This window comes from Columba livia, chromosome 4 (genome assembly GCF_036013475.1).
Source record: "Columba livia isolate bColLiv1 breed racing homer chromosome 4, bColLiv1.pat.W.v2, whole genome shotgun sequence".
Classification (NCBI taxonomy): domain Eukaryota; kingdom Metazoa; phylum Chordata; class Aves; order Columbiformes; family Columbidae; genus Columba; species Columba livia.
In genome coordinates this window covers 45,308,254-45,333,419 of record NC_088605.1, presented here as the reverse complement: position 1 = coordinate 45,333,419, position 25,166 = coordinate 45,308,254, and the positions used below count along the sequence as shown (strand labels likewise).

Genomic DNA, 25,166 nt, shown 5'->3' with positions numbered 1-25,166 from the left:
AAAGACTCCCTGCACTGAAGCATAAATTACCACGTTGTGGACGAAGAACTGAGTGCCCTTGCAGTTCCTTACCTTCTCTGGTGGCACAGCGGGAGGAGGTTATTGGTGGTTTGCAGCTGCTGGTGGTCGCTGACACCGGTGCAGCTCCACGCTGCCTGTCTGGGATGCAGGTCAGGGCCTTCAGGGAAGCCAGGTAAGTGGTGCTTCCATCCTGGGATCTCAGATGCCTGCACGGCACTGACGGGTATTTCGAAAGGCCTGATGGAGAGAGGAAAGAGGTGCCTTATAGACATGTTATAAAGGAGAAGTGTAATATCTTTACAAAATAAAATATAAAACTATGAAATCTTAAATCAGGAACAACGTGTATCTGGACTTTAACTTACAAGTCAATGCCATTTATAACAAAATACTAGAAAATGGCGTGTGAAATGTCCAAGCCTAGAAAGTTTTTACTTCTTTATTAACATGGGGTAAATTCATCACACAGTGCCACAAAACAAGGTGTCTCATGCCCTGGCTCCTATTAGATGCTAGTGAGACAAAACACTGCAAGTAGAAATTTGGTCTTGGCAGCTGAATCGGGGTGATAAACACTTATCCTTCCTTAATTGTGCAACACAGAGTAACATATAACCAGCAGAGTTGGTTAAAACACAAGCTGTAACTACCACCAAAAAAAAAAAAATCCCCTAAAATCTAAAATATTGCTGAAAAGCTCCTTGAAATTATCATTTCAATATTTTCTATATGCTACACTGACACATTACAGAAAAATTGTTTGCATGAGTACCCACCATACTTCAGTGCATTTGTTTGTAAAGAAAAAGCGATATATCAATAAAAGAACTGTCTGCCTTTGCAAATTGCTTTGTTCTGTTACCCACGTTTCCCTTCTTTCTTACTTTTTTTTTTAATCCTCATGCCTTTCTACAGCCTTCCTCATCTACTTTATTCTGTTTTTTCCTCCTTGCTCCTTTATTCTGTCTGTATCTCCCTTCTGTCATTTTTCTTTCTCATATAAGAACAGCAGATATCTCAAAATAGCACTACAATAGATGATAAAAACTATGCTATCTGAGAAATGGAGCAAAACTGTAATCCTTCAGACTTTGGTAAGAATGCTGTGATGTTAACATCGTTGCAGTCAATGCAATTATACAGGTTGTGAGATAAAAAACCATGGGCAGTTCTAGGTACTCTACATAGAATAATTCCAGGATTCCAATAATTCCTGTGGTTCACACAATGCACAAAGTTCAGGTTATGTATCACAGAAACATATTGTGTATTAGTTTGAATGACAAATATATTTTTGGTAAAGGTTTTCCATATGATTCTAGTCTTTTAGAAAATCCAAATCCTCTGCTGAAATAATTTTACTTGTTTTATTTAATTTACCTCCGTATTTAAACCCTTAATTTGTACCTCAGTTGAGAGGCTGGTGATTGGTATGTCTGAGCAGAGATTCTGCATTGTGTTCCTTTTTAACCCTTTCTTGGACTTCCATCCTCCAAATCTCTTAATCTGTTTAATCTCTTTTAATCTGAAATGCTTACCACAAATATCAGTGAATTTCAATTGAATTTACAAGCATTTCAAGGCAAACATATGCTTCTGTGCCAGTCTCTGCCTGGCACTAAAATATCCAGAACTGGAGCAGACACTAGAGTTTTAAAAAAGCTGGATGACATTATTTTTACCGTTGTGGGATTTAATATTCAAGTTTGATATTGCTACAAGAAGCTGCAATTCAGCAGCTAATGCACTTGAATCAGTATAATGCATGGTTTGGAAAATGGTAGATCTTTCTAAATGCATCTGATAAAACCGAGGGAGCAGCATCGAGAGAGGCTTCCACTGTTTGATGATTTTTTAGCTGTAAGGGTGGATCTTATCTCTGTTGTTCAGCACTACTGAAGCTTTGGAAAAGTAGCATATATGTCAAGTATTTGCCTTTGCCTCATGATCAATGCCTCAACAATCCTCTGTTTTTCACTGAAATTATTATTAAAATAAGAAGCTACATTTTAGTAATAGCTTGAGAAATTTCTTTGTGAAGGATCTCACATTTCTAGACCTGAATAACCTAGATTTCTGCTATAGTCTGTCTCACACATTTCTTTTGTTTTTAAATAGAAGTGTCAAAGCTGAATAACCACCCATAAATATTTTCAGCTTATTTTTCCACAGGGCTACATTTTCACCTCAGTCTTTACATCAAACTGCCACCAAGGACAAGGGGAAATTCCACATACAGAATATGTTGTGAATAGGGCAGTTATCTGTGAGTTAGTTTTGCCTGCTGCCTTGTCCCTGTTGCTGTCATTTGCATGTGCTGGCTTTTCCTGTGCAAAAGTAATCTGAGAAACACTCCATGAAAATTCAGTTGTTTTCACATGCTTAAAAGAGAAGTAGAATAAATGGAACAGAGGGATTTAAAAGATCTGTAGATGTGGTAACTCCTGCAATTGCACTGGAGACTTTAACAAGCATCACAGATTGAATGTTCTACAGGAAGCCAAAATCTGCCTCTTGATTTATTTAAGTTTTGTTTTTGTTACAGAGGTGGTATATACTAACAGCAGCCTAGTATTATTCATTAAGTGCATATTTACTGTGATTAATTAACATTAATTTGTCTTAATATCACATGTGCAAGGTCAGTATTTCACAAAACATCTCACCTTTACTTTGCTTCATCGTTTTAGTGAAAAAAAGAAGCCTGTGTTTTTAAGGGCAATATAAATTCACATATTTACCATATTTACCTAGCTTGCTTTGTTTTAAATGCATATCTGCTGCATTTTCCAGAAAAAGTATTAGGGAGCAACTAAGTGAAAACAGTGCAATTAGTATTCTAATGTACTCGTAGAGCATTCGGTCTCACAGGATGTGCTGATAGCCTCTGGAACTGTGCTTTGCAAAGGTAAGATCCACTGCTTTTGTGTGCTCAAATCTTGCTTAAAAAAGCAGATTTTGAAAGTGATGGGCTGTGAATAGACCAATCAGCAAAATAAAAAAAAAAACGAAGGTACTAATTTACAATGCACATGGCCAAATCAGCAATTTTGTTTATTTTAAACATGTTTTGTAGCAGAAACCATCTATAAGCATTTAATCAAAAAGGAAGGTGCCTGCTGGTCCTACCTAGCAGATACTGTGGAAGAGAACAATGGGGAAAGTAGCCGATTTCTCCTTTTCTTCAGAGCTGCTTTCTTTGCTGTGGGCTCTAGTTAAAGCGAAATCAGTAGATGCATGATGGCTGTGAAAACACCTCTTAAGCCATCTATTCTGGCTGAATACAGCTCTTCAATCAAGATATTTTTCCCTATCAGAAAAATTACAAGGACATGACCTCACTGCTGCAGGATAAACCATTTTCACTGATTACAAGTTCCTGTTATTAGCTTCCCATGCATAGTATTTAGCTTTTCCAGAATCTCAAATGACTTTAGTTCTGTGTTTACCATCACATATGCATACCTACCTGAAAAAACCCAAAACAAAGCCAAGGTTATATTTTACTTCCAAAATATGAAAACATGCAAATCAGTATTTCTGTGACGGCAGTCACAGATCTGTTAGGTTTAATCCTTATCCTTCTATAACCAGAAACCTGCTATTGACTTCGACGGGAGTTGTCATGAGTGTGTAACTAGGAATAAACATGAAAGGTAGTTGTCAGTGATTTTTCAGCGCAAAAATGATTTTGTAGACATCGTAAACAGAAGCGGCAGCTGGCACATAGTAAGAAACTCTGCACTTGAAATCTACTAATAAAACACTTCACTTTCTACAGACCTAATTTTCTAACAGTTCTCTAAGATCTACAGAGTTCAGGGAAACTTTTAGTACTCCATTATTTATAAAACTTGCTGTTCTTTATAATTTAAAGCTGTGAGCACAAAGGGAATATTTAACCATACGCGCTGTTATAAAAACACTACAATCAGTGTTTTATATTGCTCTACAATACTCTGGTATCTTTGAGAAAACAATAATGGTATTTATGCAAGCTTGTGTGTCAGTTGTGTAATCAAATACTCACATTCAACTTCGGATTGATGAGTACGTGCATGCACAAGTCTCAGCAAGATAAGTGTCTTTGGAGAAGTAGGAGAATTATTTTATTGTCTCTGAAGATGCTTCACAGTTAATCCACACCGTGGTTCTCAAATGAGAAGTTACTTAATTTGTTACAAATTTGGAAATTTTAGAATCCTAAAATCTAAATCATTTAGGTTGGAAAAGACCTTTAAAGATCATCAAGTCGAACTGTTAACCTAACATTGCCAAGTCCACCACTAAACCATGTCTCTAAGTGCCATGTCTACACATCTTTTAAAGACCACCAGGGATGGTGACTCCACCACTTCCCTGGGCAGCCTGTTCCAATGCCTGACAACCCTTTCCATGAAGAAATGTTTCCTAATATCCAATCTGAAGCTCCTCTGGTACAAATAGAGGGCATTTCCTTTTGTCTTATGGCTTGTTACTTGAGACCAACATCCTCCATGCTACAACCTCCTGTAGACAGCGAGAAGGTCTCCCTTCAACCTCCTTTTCTCCAGGCTGTACAGCCCAAGTTCCCTCAGCCGCTCCTCATCAGACTTGTGCTCCAGACCCCTCACAGCTCCGTTGCCCTTCTCTGAACTCTCTCCAGCACCTCAATGTCTTTTCTGTAGTGAGGAGCCCAAAACTGAACGCAGGATTCGAGGTGTGGCCTCATGAGTGCCAAGTGCAGTGGCACAATCACTGCCCGAGTCCTGCTGGCCACACTATTCCTGATACAAGCCAGGATGCTGTTGGCCTTTTGGGCCACCTGGGCACACTGCTGGCTCATGTTCAGCCAGCTGTCAATCAACACCCCCAGATCCCTCTCTGCCAGGCATCTTTCCAGCCACTCTTCCCCAAGCCTGTAGTGCTGCCTGGGGTTGTTACGACCCAAGTGCAGGACCCAGCACAGCTTAAAGGGTTTATTATTTCATTTATTATAGAATATGCAGCTGTCCTGGATGGTAAATATTAGCTAGAGATTTCAGTGACAAATACTATGAGATAAAAAGTTCCTCGGTTTCACTTTTAATAGTAATCGTAAGTACAATATTGCTTTCTTTGCTCTGAAAAATTGTTTTATGAGCTAAATAAAAATCAGATTTTGCAGACATTCGAAGTTAGAGGTCTGCTTAAATGAGTAATGTTATATGCATTTGTATCTGGAAAGAATCAATAAGCACAATTGACAATTACTTCATATGCTAGAACCAGAGCATTTTTCCTTTTGTGGACTCTAATTTACATTCCATTGGCTTCGAGCAAGACTTTGATCTTTACATTTAACTGATGGTAACTGTCATGAACACCACATCCTCAGGACAAGTTTTGGTTCTTAAAAAGGAGGAGTTCTGAAGACATGCATTTATTTCTTAGCTTTCCTCTTATGATTTACATGAAAGTATTGTACTTTTGTGGACTGCAAATGCAGATTAAATGCTAAATTTAAAATGTATTCTGTCAAAGTGTGAGAATAGCTTCCAGACACTTTGGATTGGTTTTGCTTGTCCTCACTGTAGCACCTCCTCTGTTTCAATTGCTTCCTCATCTGGCTACCCAGATCAGTTGTGGTGTCGTCAGTTCTGTCTGTTCAGTATCAGGATTTCTCAAGAAAAAAAAAATAAGTAATGTATTCTTGTTACATACAGCACGTTCTTTCTGGTGTCTGTGAGGTATGTTTAGCTCTGTCTCAGGAAAACGCCTGTGAGCTGTAAACCTCAAAAGCTCCCGCAGTGGAAGGAGGCCCATGTTTTCAGGGGCAGCATCTCCATCGTGAGTTGCTTGGCTGGTGGCACGATGTCTGGGACCAGGGCTGAGGGTGCGAGGATGTCCCACAGCCGAGGGATGCTGTTTCTGCTGTTCCTGCCTGAGCGCGTGATGGGGGGAGCAGAGAATCGGGTGCTACGGGGCTGCCCGCTGGGCTGGCTATGGAGTGTTTGCACAGATCGGCTTTGACTCACGGGAACTGAGAATATTTTTCCCACGCTATCTTCTTCTCAGCATGCCTCCCTGTTATTTGGTCCTAGCGTCGGGAAAATATTTACCCTATGAAAGTACATGTGATACTTAAAATGACAAATATATATTTTATAAGTAACATTTGGGAATCGGTCCTTCCTTTAGCTACATGCCAAAACATGGGTGTAATTAGGGTTCCTTCTGTGCCTTTAATTGAAACCAGAGATGTGGCTGCAATATAACTTTCACATCTGGAATCTGGGCTTCTCTCAGGGCTATATTTGGATCCTGAGTTTTGCTTCAGACCTTGAAATGAGTCAATCACAAAGTCAGCATCTGAAATTCAGTGATACTTTAAAACCAGGGTTTTCCCCGGTCTTCAAGAACACTGGTTTCAATAGCAAGGTAAAGAGCTTCTTATTACACAAATGCTAGTATTTTAAAACAGCAGAAATGTCTGTCTTGTAGTGACCTTAAAATGAGACATAATAGCAGTTTTGAAGTTTACTTATTCCATGAAACTTATTTTCTGCTGATTACAATAGGGATAAGATGGAAAAGGATGTAACTTATTTTCTTCTCAGAAAACAAAGGTAATTATTTTCTTCATCTGCTGTCTTGGTAGCTGTCTAGTGTTGCAGCAATACAGATCACAATCTGTTTGACATGGACCACAGAAGGAACACTTTATTGCGTTTCTCTGTTTTTTTAAAACCCTTCATAATGAAAATAGGTAGAAAGCTGAGGAAATTCCACATTATGTGGGGACGAAGCATTTGTAAGCAAGGTCTAGATTTTTAGCTTACACTAAGCAGTCACATAGGAGAATCACTGGGATGAGTTACTAAAATGTTTGGACTGTTAAAATAATAATGGATTGCTATGACTTGTATTATTTTATCATAGTCACTTTACTACCTTGTATGTCGCTTGGTAATCACTGTGGTCCCACTAGATAATTCAGAAAGTGATGTGGTGTGCTGTCGTATTTCCTTACTACCAAAAATATGCTGTCACTTGCAGAAAGGTTTCAAGCATACTCAGATAGAGATAGCCTCAAACAGAGCTACATCTGGCAGTAAAGACACTGGAATTGGGTTTGGTCAGCACACAATGGCCATTAGTGCTTTGGAGTGAAAAATGAGGGGGCTACTCTAAAGGGCTCTGGGGTACAGACAGATCAGAACAAGGGATGAATTGTCAGGAAGAAGGGTGGAAGTTTGGGGGAACAAGCAGAAAAGTTAATGCCTGACAAAGCATACTCATTTTGAGAGCTGGAGTGGAATCTGAGATTGCTGAATTTGGTAATTTCTTGGGTACCATTAAATTATTGTGAAGTTCTCTGTCAAATATAATGTTTCATCCTGATCTACAGAGATGATAACAACCTTTTCACCAGTTATTGCCTTTGGTCAAGTAAGAAAAATCAGTGCTGTAAAAGAGCCTAGAATCTTTCTGAAGAGAAAAGGTACTACTCTGGGATAAGTAAAGCTAGTATGTACACAGGGGTGGTAATGGTTTAGGATTGAATGGTCACCTATATTAAAGATTTGCTAGAGCTCAAGTCCTTGATTTTGCAATTTTATTTTCATAAAGTTATATTCTTTATGCAATTAGGTCAGATAAATATTTTAATTGCATTTGTGTTGTTGCTGTAGATTTAGGTATCCTATCCCTACTGTGCACTTTACCGAACATGCAAGTTACACGTGATATGGTTTTTAAACTATTCTTATGTGATGACACAGTTAATGCTGAGCTACGTTAGCAAATGCATTTGCTGTGTTAACAACAGGACCAAATTACTGGAAAGGGGTAAATGAAGCATCTTCAAATTTCAGTTGATGGGTTAGTCACTGATAGGGGAGGTGCTGGACAACGTCTCGCTCCTCTTCAGAAGGACACTTCCAATATGTCCTCTGTCTAAGCCAACAATTGTCACTTTTCTGTTAGGTATGACTCACTACTACTTAGAAATTTGTAAACAGGTTTGCATGGCTCCTCCAGTTACTTACATCTTGTGCTCTCCAAAGCAGCAACAGACCCAAACAAATTAAGGTTTTGAAAGTGTGTGCACTCTGAACATGTTTAAGTTAACAAAGAAGCAGCCAAAGAAAGCTTATTTATTTGTATAGGATTTAACAAGATTAATAAATACTTTAGCTTCTTAAAATATTAACTTATATATTGGTGCAGACTTGAGCAATTTCCTCTGTGTATTTTAGAACCCTCCTTAAAATTCTTGGAAACTGACAAATCACCAGGGCTTTCATTTTGTTACTACACACAACACTTGAATTAGAAAAAGTGAAGTGCAGATATTGCACTTCAGATTAATAAAATGAAATTATAGAATTTAGCTATTTTCCCCGTGTTTGTCTGCTGACAGGCACAACAGCTGAATCCACAGTCAGCTGCTACTGATAGGGTGATGGGTACTGACCTGTCTTGCTAGAAGCCTGTTGTGTTTTTGTGGTGCATAACAGAAGCAGTTCCTGCCTTGGTCTGTGCAGAGCTCTGCTGACTGTTAAGAGGCGAAAACCTGTGATTTCTGAATCCGTCGGAGATCAGAGCTCAAGGGGAATCACGAGCCTCCATTTTACATAAAGACAAGTCAGAAGTTAACAACTGCTTCTCCTGAAGCAAGGCCTCCCAGACCACACTGAACTCCTGCAGTTCGCCTAACAAAGTGACATGGATGATTAAAAATAAAAAAATTATAGCATAATACCATATTCTGTCCTGCTCTGAGCAGAGGAATCTGCTCATAATAAGAAAAACATATTTAATGTTGCTTCTAATTTTTGACCCGTGTCCATAAAGTAAGATCATAACTCAACTTTAACTACTGTTAACAAGTGGAATTGCTTAATTCTTATAAATGGCTGCGTTAATATTAGAGAGTTTTACTGTATGATTCATTCATTGCACTGTATTTCATGCCATTGTCAAGAAAATGTTTTAGCAGAGGAAAATATTCAGAAGCAACTAGTACAAATAAGCATACAGGAAGGCATTTTGGCTGTAAGACAAGTATAGATGTAAATATACAATGAAATGTTTGCACAAAGCATTTTAAATTATTCTGCTTCTATGACTATACTGTGTAAAGTCATCTTAGTTGTTCTGAATGGCACAGTGCCATGTTGCATTCAGGCAGGCATTGAATAAATTGGCTGCTCATAGTTTGATCTCACAGCAGATGATTTAGTTTTAATTTTCAATTTACTTCCCAAGGTAAATATGACAGCAATTAATATGGCAGAGACGGAGAATTCACATTAAACATTGCTGCTCCCCTGAGATGAGCTCTCTCAAAGCATGTTTGGAGAGAAATTAAATCCAAAAACTTTTCCCATGTTTCCTGATGTTTCTTATTTTTTTATTATGAGCAGAAAATGTCTTTAAACATTGTGAACAACGAGAGAGCTGGTGTTCCTCAATTTTAAAACACATCTGCAAATGTTTCACTTGACCTGTGATGTGTGCCACCTCCTTTCTCATACCTTTTTAAGGTCCCTTATACTGCTGAAATTCCTTCTGTAAACACTACAATAGCGATTTATTATCTTCTTCCCATCAGACCTTTCAAATCACTGTCTAATTACTGTGTGAGTGAGACAGGTTTTCCTATAACATAATAGACTTTTTTCTGAATTTTACCTATATTACCACATGCAAGCTTGATGTTTTAATAAAAGAAGACCTAGTATATGCATGGGTTCTTTCAGTATTTGAGTCACGGAATTAGGTTTTCCAGTTTGTTTCTTTAAAGATGTGATTCAGGGAGTCTTGTCCTTGCAGAGGTCAGGAAGAGAGTCATGAATTGCTGAGTGTTTGAAAATTGTTATGCCTATTAAGTTGACTTTAAACTGCAATATATGTTATCAAAGAACCATCCCACTTTTTTTCTGGGAAAACAAGAACTTCAGGATACTCAGCAAATAGTTCTGCAGGAAGCTTTCTTTAGGAACTCTATCATCATTACTTGGAATTTAAAGACCTGTACATTAATGATATTGTTTTTGTACAACAGTGTTATTACTAGAAACATCGCGGATCTCCACTTTCCTGCAAATCAATAATGATTTTGTCATAAATAGCAATTGGCAGGAGCCCAAGGTCATGTTCAGAGCAAGGGCACAGATTCCAGTCCCTGCCAGGGGAGGAAGAGGGTGAATGTGGGTGTCCTGCAGCCCAAAGGATGGCGGGCTGCATTGCAAAAAGCAGGTGCAGACCCAATAGCTGCATGTCCAGCAGCTTTGTTGACTCAGGGACCTTCACATCTGTGCCCACTTCACCCCTGAATAAGTCCTGGTCCATGACCATCTAGGACCTCTCCTTCCCACCTGGCAGCTTCTGGAGACTTCAGGTTTTCCAGGTGTAAAAGAATGACATCGCTTCCTTCACAGACCTGATTCTACCTGCTTGGATATTTTTCCTACCACATCAAATGTAATTTAAGTACAATACAATAGGCTAGCATGGAAGTGAACCCTCAAATAATTCCAAATTATTGTCCTCCAGAAACAGAGAAGTAGTTTCAGCAGCAGGGAAAAAAAAGAACCAACACCAAAACTACTGGTAATTGCTGAAGGTCATCCACTTCCTTTGTTCTTGGTTAGTGCAAATGCAGTAAATATTTGCTGGTATCTAGTTTAGCCATTGATTCAGTCTGACATTCTTCACAGAGAGACAGACATTTGGGTTTGTTTGTTTGTTTGTTTTTAATAGCAGCACATATAGATGCAGTATTACATCCACTGGAAGATGTTTTAAATGTTTTATTATATATTTTTTCACAAAAATGTATTTGAGGTTTTTTTCTTCCAAAATGCTAGTATACTTGGTTTTAAAAGTTCTAGTAGTGTTATTTTATAAATTCAAGTTTTATCTTGAAATGTAAGGCCCAAATTCAGCAAAGGACATGAGTATATGTGTAAGATCCATCAAAGCCACACTTTTTTTTATCCTTTGACAATTATGCCTGTATACATTTATGCTACTGTTTTTCTTAACAGTTTCTTTCAGTACTGTCACAGTTTAATTGCAGGGCGACAATAAACCACGGCAGATGCTTTGTTAATCCCCTTCCTTTCCTCCTCCTGCCAGTCCCCCCTCCCCACTAAAGAAAGGCAATAGGAGGGCAAAGAGAGGCAAAGAGAGAGAGGACTTGCAAGTTGGAAAAAGTTAAAAATGTTTTACCAATGCTACTAATAAAATAGAGAAAATAATACAAAATAAACAAAAGCAATCTTGAATTTCCCGGCTCTGCACTGCTCCAGCAGCTGCAGGGCAGGCACCCGGAAGTCCTGGGTTGGACACCGCAGCAAACGGGAACTGGATTCAAAGATGCAGGGTCACCAGGCCTCAGGTCACAGGGACGGCAGACAGGGTCCTCTCCAGATTCCGGCCATAGTCGAAGAGAGCATGAGACCCTCATGATCTCCCATGTTTATACGATGTATGACATGGATGGGATGGAATACTTAATTGGTCAGTTTTTGTCACCTGTTCCGTTCACCCCTCCTTGCAAATATGGAGTGTGCATTCTTATCAGCGACATTGCATTCCATTGCTATGTCTGGAAAAACATGTATCCAACTTCAGAAAAGTGCAGTTACTTAGAAGAACTTAGCTGAAAGGAAAATTCACTAAAAGAGAAACTGGCCTTGTTTTTAAGAAAACCAGGACAAGTACACTGATCAGTCTTACTTCAGAAAACGTGGTTCTTTTCTGCTTTTCTTTTTTAGTGAAGTAATACAAGGTTACATAATGGGTTCTGAATAAAAATACTTTTACATATATATATACATATATATATATATATATATATATAACGGTGATTACATTATGAAGTATTATGTGTATTTATATATTGATAATGTGGTTCTGGCTTGAAGTTTTTTGCTGCCTCATTTGCTGCATAACGGTATTCAACTTAAAAAAAAAAGCATTACTGATATACATGCAGTATACACAAATGAGTTCTATGTAAAATCTCAAATCGGAAATATGGAATGTCATGCAAACATTCTTCAGCCACTTGTTCTTAGCACTGTGTTTATTGATTCTTAATGCTTTAATAATATTGATAGATTTCCCCTGGAAGCTGGCCTGACACCATCATTATTACAGCGTACTTTGAAAGGGCCTTTCTTGCCAAATGTATTTTTTCAGCAGCACAGAATCACAGAATCACAGCAGGTCCAGCCAAAGCAGGTTCTGCCCATTCCTCCTCTCCTCCGTGCCGCTTGTGCTGGGTCTGCAGCCCCCTCTGACATGCCATTCATTCCAGCTGTTTCAAAGCAAGTAGCTGATAACCTGTACCAGGGAATTAGTTATTTTTAACCCTGGTACAGTTGCTGTGTGACTCTAAAAGCCCTTTTGGTGTCTCAGGGGCAGAAATAAGCAGTGTGGTGTGCAGGCTGATTAAAGCCATAGTGCCTCTGAAATAAATAGTCATTGTAGTGTATCTCCAGAGAAACAAGTGTGATACTTCAGCTGCTTCCAGAGTCACCAAAAGCTCTCAAGGATTACCTTGTTGGAGTATTGTATGAGGATGAGAGGATCTGTTTCAATGAGATCCAGTCAATAGAAAATGAAGCCCTTAAGGGAAGAGCTTTTTTCACATTAAGTCTTACTGAAATAAATGTAACAAACAGGGAACAATTACTAACATTAAAATTTCAGCCCCCTTTTTAATGTGTTATTTGAAAGATACCACCTTTGAAAACATAAAAATCCCTCAGTGTTTCCAAGCAACTACATCAGCTATGTGGTCAAATGCCCAGTATGCCAGTGGCTTTTCCACAAGGTGCTAACCTTTGGTCTTGGATGGTTTGCTGTTCCAAAAGTGCAAGTACTATCTTCAGTCATACATTTCTCTGTCATAAAAAGGATATCTTGGGCATCAAGTAAATAGCGATTTAATTATCCCTAACTAATCAGTATCATTGTGCCACATCAGGTGGTTTTTAGTAGCTGCTTATGAAGAATTAAAAAAACCCTTTTATAATTTTATAATAAACCTTACTATGAGGTTTATAATAAACCTTATTATAATTTTTCTCTCTATTCTTTCAGAAACCTCATCCATCAATGTGACCAATGATATATCAGATAAAACAACTCCTCTGCCTTAATCTCTAGAGCCCCAGTTCAGCCAAGAATTTAACCATGCACGCAGCTTTAATTACCTGAAGCACTGAAGTCAGGAGGGATTGCATGCTTAAAATGGCACATGAGTCTAAGTGATCTCCTGAGAAAGATCTTAGAGAAGCCATTATTTTAATGCACATATGATCAAACTGTCACGTCACAGGAATTTGAAAGAGAACATAAATGCTTTTAATTTTTTTTTAATTTCTTTTTGTTTTGTAGGGGCACACATTTGTTCCTGTGGTGATTTATAGCTACCAATAATCTTCCACAGTGGTTGCCTTATCTGCTATTCTGGCATCTTCTGCTCTTGTTAGTAAACAGAACTATTAAACACAAAGCCAAGTACTGTTAATCTGAAGAGAGACACTTTGTACAGTATGTTCTGTACAAAACTGAAAGACTTGAAGATCACAGGGGAATGTCCTTTTTCCTTACTGCCTCAAAGTCCCATTACCGAGGACCATGACAAGGACTGCACAGAAAACAACTCTAGAGCGGCTTTGCCCATCTGCAAAGAAGTCCATGAAAAAGATGCTCACGGAAATATTCCACAAAGGAAAACAAGCAGAAGCAGAGTGTACCTGCACACATTAACTGAAAGCATCTGCAAACTACTCTTTCCTGAGGTAAATAGATACTGCATAATAATAATAATAATAATTTAATAGCATTTAATGATAAATATTTTAAAAAGTATTTTATACACTCCTTTAGGTGTAAGCCTTTCAAAAGTTGCTTTCACATTAAAGGTTGTGTTCATATGTAGTTCTGCATAGTTTATATCCTCATTTCATCCTCTTCCATTCCTTCTGGATACAATTTTGCCACAATCAGTTTTGCGTATTTTAACACCATCCCTTGTTTCACTATATTTTTGCCTTGTATTTGTAACATTCCACTGATAATTTTAATTGTTCCTTTTAAATCCATGTATTTCTGTAGCAATTTTTTAATGTAGAGTTACAGTTAGAGAAACTGTCTCATTACCTAATTATGTAAATTATGTGGTCACCTCATCAATTCACCTAACTGAATCTGTACTGCTATGTGCATTAGTCATTATCACAGAGAAATCAAAATGGCTGTTTTCACCTGTTGTGATGCTAATCTCTTTGCCATACTATTTTTAAAAATATTACTCTCTGTGTTTGCCACAAAAGTATTCTCATGTCTGCTCAACTCAGCTGAAAACAGGTACAGTGCATCCACAGGGATTTGCTTGAGTGGAGATGAATACCGTGGTTTATCGCTGTAAAAGGAACATGAAAAATGCAGCTCCATAAAATTCAACACTTGGGCTTGCCTCAAAGTCTGTGGAAAGTGTGAAGTAACTGACTGGTATATATTTGGACTACAAATGGCAACTGGCCAACTCTGTATACTCAATTACAGTTCTACTACTTGACATTCAGTGTAGCTTACTAAATGCGCCGAAGTTTTGTTAAAACTATTTGCCAATCTGTTTTTGCAAATCTTCATCTATTACCCTTTCATTAAACCTACATTACCAATTTTTGGTAGACCTTTTTACCTGTGCTGTACTTACAGAGAACTCATCCCTTTAAATTGATCTTTAAATGTATAAAGGAAAGAACTTTTAAATGAAGAATGAACTGGCAAAGCAGCCTTTCTATGGTGTCATGATTGCTGTATTTCTTTTCTAGTATATAGTTGTGGGTGGGACTTTTAATGAAATAATTGGTATTTTTTAGTTTAAAGAATAATATAAATGTATGCAGTTGCCTATTATATAATCACAATAGGCTATTTCATGAGCTGGGACAAAAGCTTGGTAAGGTCAAAGGTATGATGACCACATACTTGAGGAGCTGCTGAAGTTCAAGGTTATTGTCATTGCTACTTACATATGTCACAAAGTCATATGCTTTGGAACTTTGTCCATCCAAAGTAGTCTCTTCTCATGCTGATTTGGGGTCAAGACCTAAGCATCTTCCCAATCCCAGTTATTTTCCATAGAAGGGTTTTGCTTATTTAAAAAGATATTTTAATTGCTTAGATACTTTATAGTGCCTTACTTAACCATCATCGACTAACATCATCTTCTTTCCAACTGGAAACTCCAAAACAGGAGATCACATCATGACCCCAATTGATTCATGAACACAATCAGTTGTGCGTGGGACTCCAGGACACAGTGAATCCAGAATAACTGCTCATTAAATTTGAGATATAATGCAGTGCATGTGATTGTTTTATTTGCTTCTTTGGGTGTTTACAGAAATATAGAGAATATTACTTGGAGATAAGTAATGAATTGCATGGCATTCCACTTACTGTACCAGTTTACACACAGATGTAATTTACATCATGTTCATATATGTGGTAGAAGAGTTGTTCAATTTAGATTTTTGCTTGGAAACAGTTTCCAGAATATATTCCATTTCTTCCACATGATATTTTCTTTGCGTGTCCAAACTTTCCTTTTGAAAATACAAAAAGTAAACGATGCAGTAGAAATAGCTGCTTTCTGAAAAGCAAAGACCAGACCACAGCAAACCTCACAGCCAAATTCTCTCATGGTATTATAGCACTTTTCTATGACCCTGTCTCTATGGGGAGTTTGGGTTTTGAATGATCAGATACTATGTACATAAAACAGCTTTGCTGGCCCAACAGCTTGAAATATGCATGTTTGGCAAGTGTTGTATCTGTTCCAATTAGGAACTACAGAAAGGATGTGGAACCATGCGATTGAGATAAATTAAGGTAAATCTTCATGATACTCTAAAAGGGTCTTTTATGACAGAATCTTTTTACAAAGGTTATTTACAGTGACTAGATTTTCATCTGGCAGATATTTGAGTTTGAAGCATACATAGCTGAAATTCTTTTTATAGAAATATAAAATAAATGGTTTTAACATTGTCTGGAAATGCTATAATCTTGAAAACAGAAAAGAAGGTGATCTGGAGCACAGAATGTTACCTTGATCTTTTATAGCTGCATTTGAAACTCTGTCACCTTTTGCCATTTCAACCTTGACATTTCTGAAAATTGCCCTGAAAAAAATATTTACTCTTAATATTCCAATAAAAGTTACTAGCTAGAGCCAGTTTTAACTGTCTTGCTGTGGGCACATTGCAGAATATAACTGGCTTTTTTTGTGACATATTTTAAAGTGAAAAGATTTTTTTCTACATTTTGCATGTATGGTAGGGTGTTTTTTTGGGGGGCGGAATGTCTAATAATAGAAAGTTGGAATAGTTATGTCTTAGCAGCACTGTCTTTATTGCTATATGACAACTTAGAGGTAAAGCATATCACTATATTTAATGTGCACAACCACTGGCGCACATCAGCTAAGGGGCTTAATTACAGTGGTACTGGAGCCGAAGACATCAACATAAAGTAGACTCCAAACACAGAAACGACATGCTGTTTCTAACAACTATACCATCTTGAAAAAAAGCCGTTAGTTCCAATGACAGCGAAGTAATTATTTTCTGTGTAAAAAAATTACTGATAATTATATGTTCAGCAATGACATTTTAATCAACATACCTTTTTTTCCTCCCCAGTTTGAAAGACTAAATCTTGCACTTCAGAGAACACTTGCAAAACACAGAATAAAAGAAACCAGGTATGCATGCATAATGGGTTTGCAGCTAACTTCATGGCAAAAGTGTTTTGCAGGCAGCTCATAGGGACTGGGGTGGTGGCTGGGAATCAGGACTTCCGGAACCTGTTTTCAATTATCTTGTCAAATTGGTGTGTAACATTTCATGTAATGTAAGTTAATAATGATTTTGTTTATTTTAAAATATTCACAATTATTTAAATCACTCACAAAGTTAACTTCATGGTCAAATTTGGCCATTTGTGCAGGGAAACAGGCAAGGACTTTGTTTAAAATAAGCAAGTGTTTCAGAGGAAGTCAGAGACTACGCAGGCATAGATGGAAATGTAGATATGGTTGTATATGGATCAAGCCCAGTGTTTCTAAGATTCCAGGAAAAGAATTTGAAATGCAAACAATTAGTATTATTAAAAGAAAAAAGGCTTCTGATACAACAAGGAATCATACACTACAGATCCTGACACGCATGTGTTTACTGGGCTCCCTTGGTTTCTGGTTGCTGTTTCTGAGGAACTCATCATAGTACTAATCCAATATTAATCATTTGAGCCTTGTAGGGATTGAGAATTTCTTAGTGTCTCATTATACACTGAAGATTCAATGTATAGAATGCATCTGAAAAAACAAGCCCTCAGTTTAGATCTCCTTTCAAAAGTGGAGAAGAATAATGAAGTTGGAAACTACATTATCGCTCACCTTGACAAGGTTAATTACAATGTATGTTTTAAATTATACTTGATATTCTTAAAACACTTCATATGCATTGACTGAACCAAAGATAGCTGGTCAGATATGCATTGCAATTGCTGACTGCCTTATTGATGTGAATATTTTCCCACTCTTTAATTTTGTGTTGCTTCCTGCAGTATTAGTTTGAAACAAAAAATTATTATGCTGTTCTCAATGCAAATGTAAACCAAATCTAAATGTCTGTATTGCTGTTGCATATAAACATATCTAAGGTATTTCAAGTGAAGAAATTCAGAAAGTCTGCACCATTATTGGTTATAGGGAGGTTAGTCTAAGGTGCATGTCCTCATCATTTTTGGGTCTGACATTCAGGTTGATGTTTATTGACCTCAGAGAAGTCAGAGGTCTGCAGTTTTGTGTCACAGAATCTGGATTACTACCAGCAAACAAGTAATTTTGAAGTTAATAGTTGTTATTGGTATTTCCTCTCAAAACAGACATACCTCTTTTGAGTTGAATCTAATGTAATTCCAATAAATGCTTGAATATAAATTCCAATTATATTTTATAATATGTTACAAAATATAGCTATGGCTTCAAGCAAAAAAACTGAACCAAACAAAAACCAGGACTGCTGCAGCCTAGGAGTTTTTAATTAGTGATAGTCTATAGCATTTGTCCTCAATCATAGTCAGAACTGAGACCACTAAAACTGTAATTTATCACTAATACACAGGATAATCTAAGATCCTACCAAGACTCTTTTTTCAGTTAATGAAAAACTGCCTATTTGATCAGCAGAAATTGGTCTGTACACATTGAAGGCAGTGTAGGTGACTTCTGCTTCTTACTATTTTTAGCATGTTTATCTTGATTTTTCAGGGGGTTTATTTATATTTTTATCATCTTTACAGAAAAACTGAGGATAGAGAAGATTTTGAAAAAATAATCAGTGATCATGCTAATGCAGCAGGTAACGTAAGCTTGTTTAATAATATGTATATATAAATACATATATTAATTGTAAGTAATATATATAAAGTAATGTATGTATATATAAGTTAGGCTAGTTATAAAGAAATAATTTTCTCAATGTAAGGGATGCAGTGATGCTGACAACACAGAGCCTAAAGGTGATCTCTGCAACTGACAGTGCAGAGTGTCAAAATTTGAGCTAAAGGGCTGAGTTTCTCAAGTCCGAGCTGTCATAGAATCATCCACCCCTCAGATCAAACATCTAGAGAGACTTGTAACACACATTCAGTAATAAATTACAGTTTCATACTCATGAAAAACCGTTTGATCCTTTTCATCTTCTGAAGGACTATAGTCCGTCGGAAGAGAACTGCTGTAATTTGCAATACAGAACTTTGTGGCTACATCTGTAATAATAAATTAACATTTCCAGGAAATGAAATGTGGTCTTCTGTGCACTTAAATTGTTACGCTGGTCCTGGCACACAGTTGGCCTGTGACAGATAACATTTTTCCAAATGATTCCCAGTAACAGTTGGGGAGTTGGAACATCCCCAATAGTCAGTCTGCATTCAGTTATCCTGTTAAAATGAATTCACTAGCAAAGATCTGAGCTTTTCTGTGCCAGTTGGCCTCAGTACCGTGGAATACTCCTAGGGTCATTTAAATTATTGTATCAGGCATAGTACTTATATCTGCACATGTGCAGATCCTTTTTCATTCTTATTTTAATTTTTTAAATTCTTATTTTATTTCCTTATATCAAGCTAAGGGAATCAGGTTAAACTCTGTGCCAAAACCTACATGCAATTTGTCTACATCTGTAAAAAGAACACTGGATGTTGGATCTTTCCAAACCACAACTTATTGTCTCCCTGTTTTTCAGGCACCACAAGTTTGTCTTTTGTTACAGCAGGACTCCTAAATGGAGGACCCTCAGGTGTCAGTGCTGGATCAGGGAAGCATATTGCTAATTATTTGATTTGGTGTAGCGTGAAAAAGATGGAGGTTAGCCTGTGGTTCAGCATGATGCATGCAGCTCTGACTAAAATGTGATTCCATGCAGGTGTTCCTGTGGAATCTTTACGGGAATCCCTTGGTGAAGAGCTATTCAAAATATGCTATGAAGAGGATGAACACATATTAGGGGTTATTGGAGGAACCCTTAAGGACTTCTTGAACAGTTTCACTACTCTGCTGAAGCAGAGTGGCCACAGCCAGGAAGCAGGAAAAAAGGACAGACTTGAAGATGCCTCCATATTATGCCTGGAGAAAGACCAGGACTTCTTAAATGTGTATTATTTCTTTCCTAAGAAAATCACGAGTCTTATTCTGTCTGGTATTATTAAAGCAGCAGCTCATATTTTGTATGAAACTGAGGTGGAAGTGATGCTCATGCCTCCTTGTTTCCATAATGACTGCACTGAGTTTGCTAATCAGCCTTATTTGCTGTATTCTATACAAGTCAAAAGTGCAAAACCTTCCTTATCTCCATGTAAACCACAGTCTTCACTTGTGATTCCTGCCTCTATGTTCTGTAAGACTTTCCCGTTTCATTTTATGTTTGACAAGGATATGTCAGTTCTTCAAATTGGAAATGGGATAAGAAGACTTTTGACCAGGAGAGAATTTCAAGCTAAGCCAAATTTTGAAGAGTATTTTGAAATTCTTACCCCCAAAGTAAGCTGCACTTTTAGTGGAATAATGACCATGCTAAATATGCAGTTTACTGTACGAGTCAGAAGATGGGATAATACTGATATGAAATCATCCATGGTAAGAGACTTTTTATAGCTATTATTTCTGTGAGGAAATTGTTTTCCTAAGACAGTTAAAATAGGCACAAAACATGGTGCATTTTGCATTGTCTACCTCTCAACATCTAATAGAACTGAACAGTAATGATTTATTGACGGCACTCTAATTCAGATTCTGAAGCCAATATTCATTCAAAACTCTGCTTTAGGACTTTAGCACAAGTAAAACCCTACTGTTAATTTGATATTAATAAAAAAAAACAAACAACGAAATATTGAGATAAACGCAATCAATTAAGACAAAGCCAATGACATGCCATGCTGCTCAGAATAAGGGCATCTCCAACACAAAGATAACGGCAGGGAAAGCTTTATTGAAGTGTCCCTCAGTCATCTGGAAACAGGAGCTCTAGGATTTGGGGAATGAAGCAGACATTTCCTGTGCTCATTCAGCCTTTGGTATCTTTGGTATTTTGGTATCTTTGATATTCTGATGTTTTCATCAGATGCAGTTGCCAAACGTGTCAGTTTCAGCTGATGGGATTTCTTACTATCTTTGCTGAAGCTGGGTCTGTGGCAGATGACCTAGGTCAGTAAAAAACATCAAATATTCAATGACTGCTTTTATTCGTCACGGGCCCCAGCTGAATTCCAGCTTATATATGCCTGAGCCCTCCAGGATGAATTAGCAGTTCAGACTCAACACTCCAAGAACTTAAATGAAGAACAGCGATAAAGGTTACACCCTTTGAAGAGGGAAAAAATGTAGCACTGATTAGCTGCTTCATCTCGGATCCATTTTTGCACTAGGCAAGAGTTCAGTGATTACAGGGGATGGTAGACTCTGCTTTGCTTTTGCACGTACTTACATATGCAAATGTCTATTAGCAAGTAACAGGTTTTCTTCAAAAAATGGTCTTTCAGAGCGATGTTGAGAGGAGCTCTGCAGCACCTTGCACATTACACTGCTGGATATAGAAGGGACATAAAAACACTTTACACAAAATGTTTCACCTTTTTAGATCATTAAAATGGGATATTTCTGCCATTTATGTCTTTAATTTTAAGTTGCAGGGAGTACTGAACATCCTGTGATAAAATTGAAGCAGATATTCTCATTTTATCTTACAAAGTGGTGCATGACCTAAACACTAGAGTTATTAGCAGAAGTTCATAGGCCACTGTAGTCAGTGACATTTTATTAACAGATGAAAATGCACAGAATTCTTCTTTTTGTTTTTCTTTTCTTCCTAAGCTAAAACTGATGCTAATAATCAAAAATAATTAAGTGTTTATCCTTAAGTTGTTGTCTAACTTTTGTACCAGAAGGCTCAAGCAGAGTAAACTTATTTGATGGCTTTATGATTTAGCACCCCATGTTTTCTCTTAAGCAACTAAATGAAAATGTAAGGACTATGGATATGTCTGATTTTCCTACCTTTCAGCAAAATGTATTTCCTCTAAAACTTCATGCTTCTAAACCATGCATGTTTTGCATCAATTCTTGTTTATTTAACTGTTGCAGGTAATGGATCTTAAAGGCCAAATGATTTATATCTTTGAGTCCAGTGCCATCCTGTTCTTGGGATCTCCTTGTGTGGATAGACTGGAAGATTTCACAGGACGTGGACTGTACCTCTCAGATATTCCCATTCACAATGCATTGAGAGATGTTGTTCTGATAGGAGAGCAGGCCCGAGCTCAGGATGGACTGAAGAAGAGGTTAGGAAAGCTAAAAGCAACCCTTGAGCAAGCCCATCAAGCACTTGAAGAAGAAAAGAAGAAGACCGTAGATCTTTTGTTTTCCATTTTTCCTGGAGAGGTTGCTCAGCAGCTGTGGCAGGGACAAGTTGTGCAAGCCAAGAAATTTAATAATGTCACAATGCTTTTCTCTGACATTGTTGGATTCACTGCCATCTGTTCCCAATGCTCACCTATGCAGGTTATCACCATGCTTAATGAGCTTTATACTCGCTTTGATTACCAATGTGGAGAGCTAGATGTCTACAAGGTACACAATTTATTGCATTTCTGTGGGGTTCTGGGGCAGGAAAATAAATGAAGACTAAATGGGACAGAGGATAATAGAAGTCAAAAAATTATTTTGCCCTAAACTTTCATTATAAGAACAACATATTAAGATAAATCACAAAACAAACAAACAAAAATCAACATAATCAGCTGTTCATGCAGCCATGAGAGAAATGCATCAAAACTTAAGAGCTAATTTAAAAAATTAATTTCAATGACAATGCTGTGAATCTGGAATAAATAGGTGTTTAATGTAGCTATGGGTGCCTGACAGATGGTGAGCAAGGAAAAGTATTTTAGCATCATGCCAAGCAGTAAATACAAGTTGTACAGTTTTTCCTTTTGAATGATACTGCAGAATTTAGCCCAGGACTTCAATAATTGAGCAGGACAAATAAGACTTAGTCAATATGTAGGTGCAATTCTTGGTGAAATCACAGACTATTCTTTTTTATGTCAAACTGCCTAACAGTAAGGCCTGTAACAAATATGCCTGTTTTAGGTTGAGACTATTGGAGATGCCTACTGTGTCGCTGGAGGTTTACACAAAGAAAGTGAAACACATGCTGTTCAAATAGCATTGATGGCCCTGAAGATGATGGAGCTGTCAGATGAGGTGGTGTCTCCCCATGGAGAGCCTATCAAGGTCATATATTTTATTGCATTCTACATGGCTAAAGTGGCATTTTTGTTTGTTTAGTTGCTTTTGGGGTTTTTGTCTCAAGGAAATTTCACATAATTGTATTAACTCAGAGAAGCTGGAGATTCAAATATGTGCAGCTGGAGAACAGTTCTATGAATGAGAGTTTTGTGAAGAGGTAAAGATGAAACAGAGATCTGAAAATCAATCCAAAATACTTGAATGCAGTGAAATCAATAGGTACGCACTGACAAGCTGCAGTTTTTGTCTCAGTAGCACTAAATTTGTCAGTGGCATGGAATATTGTTATTGTTTTTTAATGAGGAGACTAATCCTGTCTCAAAATTAGTCCCAGTGAGAACATCTAAATCTTTTTAGGTAACAGGTATAAAGATGGTTTATCAAAGACGTGTTCTGATTGCAGTAATCCACACATCCTTAAAGGATTCTGTTGCTGCTCTTGTTTTATAATCAGATTCTGAACCACTACCAAAAGACGATGGTGTTAATGCTGTCAGTGCAATTGTTAGATTCAGTGGTAGTTATATTTATGGCTTCCTCTTGATGAGGACTGACACAGGTACTGAATTTTTCATGTAGGTTTACCTCTCACTGAGGGAAAAGAAAAGGCCTGCATGCATGACAAATGATGTGGGCCCTCTGCTAAGTTCAAATGCCCTGGAATGGGGTTCTGTTATTTTTAACACAGGTGTCTCTGTTCGTGATGTCTTTCATTTGCTCGTTTTTAACATTTATCTGTTCCTTTAGAAAACTTCAGGCTTCTTTGATTTTAGATTAAGGAGTATTTGTGTTCCAAGACAGAGAAAATGGTTATTAAGAGGACTACATTTCACATTTATCACAGAGAACAGCAGTATTATATTGTAAATAAATGTTGTTCTCTTTGTATTCACAATATCAAATTAAATTACACTTTAAAAATCTGGAAACACCTTGACAATATTATAACATGTTTATAATTTCCACACAAATGCTACCTCTATGATTTTGAATGAGGAATGCTACTACATTTTTAAAAGTAATATTAAAATAGGGATAAAAAATTGCAGAAACTTCTTAGAAGAAAACTGAATTTTCCTACTTTTAATGAAAGCATTCATCTATTTTAATGAAATGTTCATGAAAGCACTGGCTGTTTTGCAAAGCAGCAAACATGTCACACACCCTACTGTCATTTTCTATATGAATTGTCAAAGAAAAAAGCATGACTGCAAACTGCATATTTTAAATCAGACTTTTATTTTGATGTACATAATTCAGCCATCTTTGCTGCGTGGGTGGATTTTGCTTTTGTTGCAGGGTTTTCTGCTTTTCCACCCAACGTTAGAAATTGTGGCTTCTTCATAATGAGATTATATTCTCTAGATACGTATAGAGTAGCACACATAGTAGATATGCAAGCTTTCCGATATCATGCCAGAGTGCTACTTGGAAGAAAATGTCTATGTATGTATAATGCACATAAGAGAAAGCACACATGCCAAAGAAAAAGAAACACAGAAAGCAGCACCAGCTAAGCAAAACTCAGAAATCTCAGTATGAGTTATAAAGAAGAGGTATCAAAATGTGTCAATTGCTGTATTAATTATCTGTACTCTGGGCTTGGGATTTACTCTATGTGCAACCTTGTCAATAGAGTTTAGTTGGAACTACAGCATATGTAGATTGTCTTTGCTGTTCCTTAAGGGTTGTCCTCTGACCTTAACAGCAAAGCAAGGACTGTTCATTAACTGTCACCAGTCTAGCCACATTGTGTCACGTAATTCCTCCCAGGAAAATATCCAAGTGTCATAGTAACTTCTGCTGGTGTTTCAGATTAATTTACTGCTGCAGAGTCCAGTGTTATCACAGTCATATCAGATGAAGATCTACTTACTATAAATGCAAAGGCAAGGTAAACTTCAGCTGGTTTGCTCTCCACGAGCAGTGATGACAATACAGATGTTTTAAGGAAACTGTACAAACTCAGATTATATTAGTAGGTCATTATTTCTTTCTTTTTCTTTCTGTTTTTTTTTTTTAAATAGAGGAATAATTTATAAAACTTACTTTAACCGTTAATTTATACCTAATAATGCTGTTTTCTGTCTTTTATTTAAAGATGCGTATTGGCCTTCATTCTGGATCTGTCTTTGCTGGAGTTGTTGGGGTTAAAATGCCTCGTTATTGCCTTTTTGGAAATAATGTAACCCTTGCCAATAAGTTTGAATCTTGCAGTGTACCTAGGAAAATAAATGTCAGCCCAACAACTTACAGGTACAGTGCCTCATATCTG

General features: G+C 37.3%; 1 protein-coding gene across 3 annotated transcripts in view; it reads left to right on the top strand.

Annotated features, from left to right (window-relative positions):
- The window catches only part of GUCY1A1 (guanylate cyclase 1 soluble subunit alpha 1), a 39,093-nt gene that overhangs the window by 9,465 nt on the left and 4,462 nt on the right, over window positions 1-25,166 (top strand). For 2 of the 3 annotated variants that reach the window (XM_065061472.1, XM_005509556.4), the window contains exons 2-8: window positions 13,399-13,805; window positions 16,719-16,780; window positions 18,382-18,440; window positions 19,509-20,218; window positions 21,725-22,210; window positions 22,733-22,876; window positions 24,993-25,147. In XM_065061472.1, coding sequence (XP_064917544.1) covers window positions 13,557-13,805; window positions 16,719-16,780; window positions 18,382-18,440; window positions 19,509-20,218; window positions 21,725-22,210; window positions 22,733-22,876; window positions 24,993-25,147 — 1,865 coding nt within the window. In that variant the 5' untranslated portion in view covers window positions 13,399-13,556. Of the gene's footprint in view, window positions 1-13,101; window positions 13,806-16,718; window positions 16,781-18,381; window positions 18,441-19,508; window positions 20,219-21,724; window positions 22,211-22,732; window positions 22,877-24,992; window positions 25,148-25,166 lie in introns of all 3 variants that reach the window. The other variant, XM_065061473.1, reaches the window with a different exon arrangement.